Source organism: Leuciscus leuciscus, assembly GCF_965113295.1.
Source record: "Leuciscus leuciscus genome assembly, chromosome: 17".
In the NCBI taxonomy this organism is placed as follows: Eukaryota; Metazoa; Chordata; class Actinopteri; order Cypriniformes; family Leuciscidae; genus Leuciscus; species Leuciscus leuciscus.
The window spans coordinates 33,152,694-33,156,093 of NC_138741.1; the positions used below are offsets into that span (position 1 = coordinate 33,152,694).

At 40.1% G+C, this 3,400-nt stretch overlaps 1 protein-coding gene across 1 annotated transcript; it reads left to right on the plus strand.

Annotated features, from left to right (window-relative positions):
• Nucleotides 1-1,546: 1,546 nt before the first annotated feature.
• Nucleotides 1,547-3,370, plus strand: LOC309479467 (putative nuclease HARBI1). The gene is made up of 2 exons (XM_082143644.1): nucleotides 1,547-1,628; nucleotides 2,296-3,370. The coding sequence occupies exons 1-2, from the start codon at nucleotides 1,625-1,627 to the stop codon at nucleotides 3,066-3,068; spliced, it is 777 nt and encodes a 258-aa protein (XP_081999770.1). The 5' UTR covers nucleotides 1,547-1,624; the 3' UTR covers nucleotides 3,069-3,370.
• The last annotated feature ends 30 nt before the right edge of the window (nucleotides 3,371-3,400 follow it).

The following is a 3,400-nucleotide window of genomic DNA, read 5'->3' on the forward strand; positions in this document are numbered from 1 at the left end:
GCTTGTTATCGTTGTATTATTTGGTTTTCTTTGTATTCCTAGGTTGTTACAATATGTAATTTTTTAAAATAAAATATTTAAGAAAATAATTTAAAATAGGTTGTTTATTGGCATTGATGGTTCCATGAAGAGCCTTTAACATCTATGGGACTTTGCAGTGCATATGGAAGGCCCGAGCGGGGTACACACTAACGCAGGGCTAGTCGTAACACACATGGTTTAAAACTTTCCACGCACGAAACTAAGTGTATTTACTAGTTGCTATATCAACACTTTATAGAGATAAAATAGCACCAAAATTACAAAAATCTTTGCAAGATATCACTGCACATTTATTTAACCATAGCAAAAGTCAATTTCTCACTTGCGTTAATTTTTCATCTCTGTTTTTTTGTGCTTATTTAAAATGAGACAAATCTGATATTAATATAGGCTAGCTGTTATTTAACAGATGAGATAGTTATTTAATGCTGATCTAACCAGCAGAAGACACTAGCCAGGTTTAAATCCCAGTTGTGCAGATGGGACATGTTGTATTGTAACTATTGTACATGGAACTATGCTATTTTATTCTATACTTTTATTCATTCTATTGAAACCCATGAGAAAAGGGTGAATAAAGACTGAGAGTCAATGTTGAGAAATTATTAATTATTAAGTTGTGAACTATGCTGTATAACTGTGTTTTGCGGAGTGTTTGTTGTAGGTTTATTTTTTGGCAGGGTATGTAAAGAAATAAGTGTACACTGTATTAATGAAACAACTAGACATGTGGGAAATTAATGTGGGAAAAAATAAATTCACTGAACCCCAAATGGATTTACACAAACTGAGAAAGTCCAAAAGTGTTAGGTTGTGCTCTGCTCTCTCGTACACTTTTTCTTTCTTAACCAAAGCTCATTGTAAAAATACTCTCTCCAGTAACGGATGGGATGGACGTCAATAATCATAGGCTATACAAACCAGAACTATGTCTTGTTCAGAACTATTGTTTAATCAAATAATCCGAGCACATAAACCTTCATATTGAAGATTAAATAAGAAATGCATTTAAATTAAATTAAATAAGAAACGTATACATTATGTAAGATTTCGTAACTTGCTTGTTGAGTTCGCTTGAGTCACAGCCTCGTGATCGGATGTTTCCTCACAGTATTTACCTCATGTTCTTTCCCTCGCTGTTCCGTGAGTTTGCGAAATACTGTCGTCACTGATGATGAGGATGTTCCCGGACCCGGAAGCGGCTTTTACAACTTGTGCAAATAATTTAAAGAATGCGTCACTTTTGTTGTTTATTGTAAAATCTCTTGAACTCATTGATAACAGTAAGAACAACAAGTTTCTTAAGAACTATGTACGGTTTTTTCAACCTGTAAAAAATCGAAAGGACATAAGTACTTGTTCATTCAACTTTCGACCTATAACCCATGTTGAACTTGCAAAACCTCCAATCAAATCTGAGATTTCTCAACGGCAATCGGGTGAAAGAGACACATTTAGCCGTCTAGCCCCATAGACATTCATTTTGCACTCATGGGCGATCGCCCCCAGTGGAACTCTGGTGGAACTACAACCAAAATTCCAGGAGAAGTACATTTTGGCTGCGTTCGAAACCGCATACTCAATGAGTAGGTACTTAATTTCAATAAGCGCTAAAATAGTAGGTACTTTATAGCCAAATCTCGTTGAGTATGGATGCGATCCGGACATCATCCGCCATATTGACGTTATCATTGACGACCTATGACGTTATCACAAGCGCAACAATTTAAAAGTTATGAGCAACAGGTGCACTGACATTTGACTGCATCAGTACAACCTAACTAGAACGGTTTTCATCAGTGTCTGAAATGCATGTCTGCAATAGTTAGACGAATGTGTGCAGAAAGGAGATCTCGCCTTTGGAGAGGACTGATGATTTTATACTCAAACAAAGCAAGTATTACTACTTACAAAATTAAGATTACCCCAGAATGAATTGCATTACTAGCCCACCCCAACACTTATGCACAATAATAATGACAAATGCTGACTAACACTTAATTATATAACATTTTCTTAATGAAAATGATATATTTTGGTAAAACAAGCAAACTGTTGTATTGTCATTTGACATAGCTGTGCATGAATACACACTAGACAAATGCAGCTGATGTGAATACATACAATTTTATTCAAGCAATGATTAATGCATGAATTCATGAAATGAATATATTTTATTTACTGACAACAATATGAAACATTAATAAAAAAGTAAATGAATGAATAAAAGAAATCATCTCTATTTTGATGAAGCGGCTGACCACCGTGCCCACCTTCGCCTGTCTCTGCCCTCCATCATGTCCCTGATTGCTGCAGTCAGACTAGAATCGGACCATGGATGGGAACGGGAGATTGAGGTGCTTGTGTTCCTGCACTGGTTGGCCCATGCAGCATCTTACAGGGTGGTGTCGCAGGCCTTCGACATCCCAAAGACCTCTGTGCATGACATTGTGCACAGAGTGAGCAAGGCCATCATGGGAATTTTGAGGAGGGTGATTTGCTTTCCGACCGGAGATGACCTGGAGGCAGTGGGAGCAGGATTCGCACAGCTGTCTGGGTCAGCAGCTTTCAGCAGAGCAGTTGGTGCAATAGACGGCTGTCATATCCGTATCAAACCTCCAGCAAATAACTCCCACTGTTACTTCAACAGGAAGCTGTTTCACTCCATTCAACTCCAGGCCATCACTGATCACCGGGGGAAGTTCCTTGATGTCTTTGTGGGATATCCTGGGTCTGTGCACGATGCCAGGGTGCTGAGGAACAGCCCTGTGTACGCTGGCAGCCTTTATCCTCCTGCAGGCAAGTGCATCCTCAGGGATGGAGGCTATCCTTGCCTGAGTGCCCCCATCTGCCTCATCACCCCGTACAGAGAGCCGGTGCAGAACCCTGTGAAGGCTCGTTTCAACAGCAAGCACTCCCGTGCCCGCAACATTGTGGAGAGAGCTTTTGGGATGCTGAAGACACGCAGGCGCTGTATTTTCTTCAAGGCCTTGGAGGTGAGCCCTGCCTTCTCAATCTCGCTCTAGTCAATGGGGACATCGTTGAGCCAGAGGATGAGGAAGACCTTGATGACGGCCTCCCTGATCCCCACAACCTTGAAGCAAGAGTGGGAGAACATGTGCGGGACAATCTGGCTGCCGCTGTGTCTGCTCCAAACATCCCTGTGCCTGCTCTCCACGAGCACGACTACCTTTAAAACATTTAAGAAGATTAAAATGTTTTACAATTCATGTTGTCAGCATTCCATTTCTTGCCAAATGTAATTTTATAGGTTTACAATTACAAGCAAATATTTGTTAGAGCTTTACTACCTTTGTGGTGTAGTGGGCTAAACTATGGAAGTAAAATAATGTCAAAT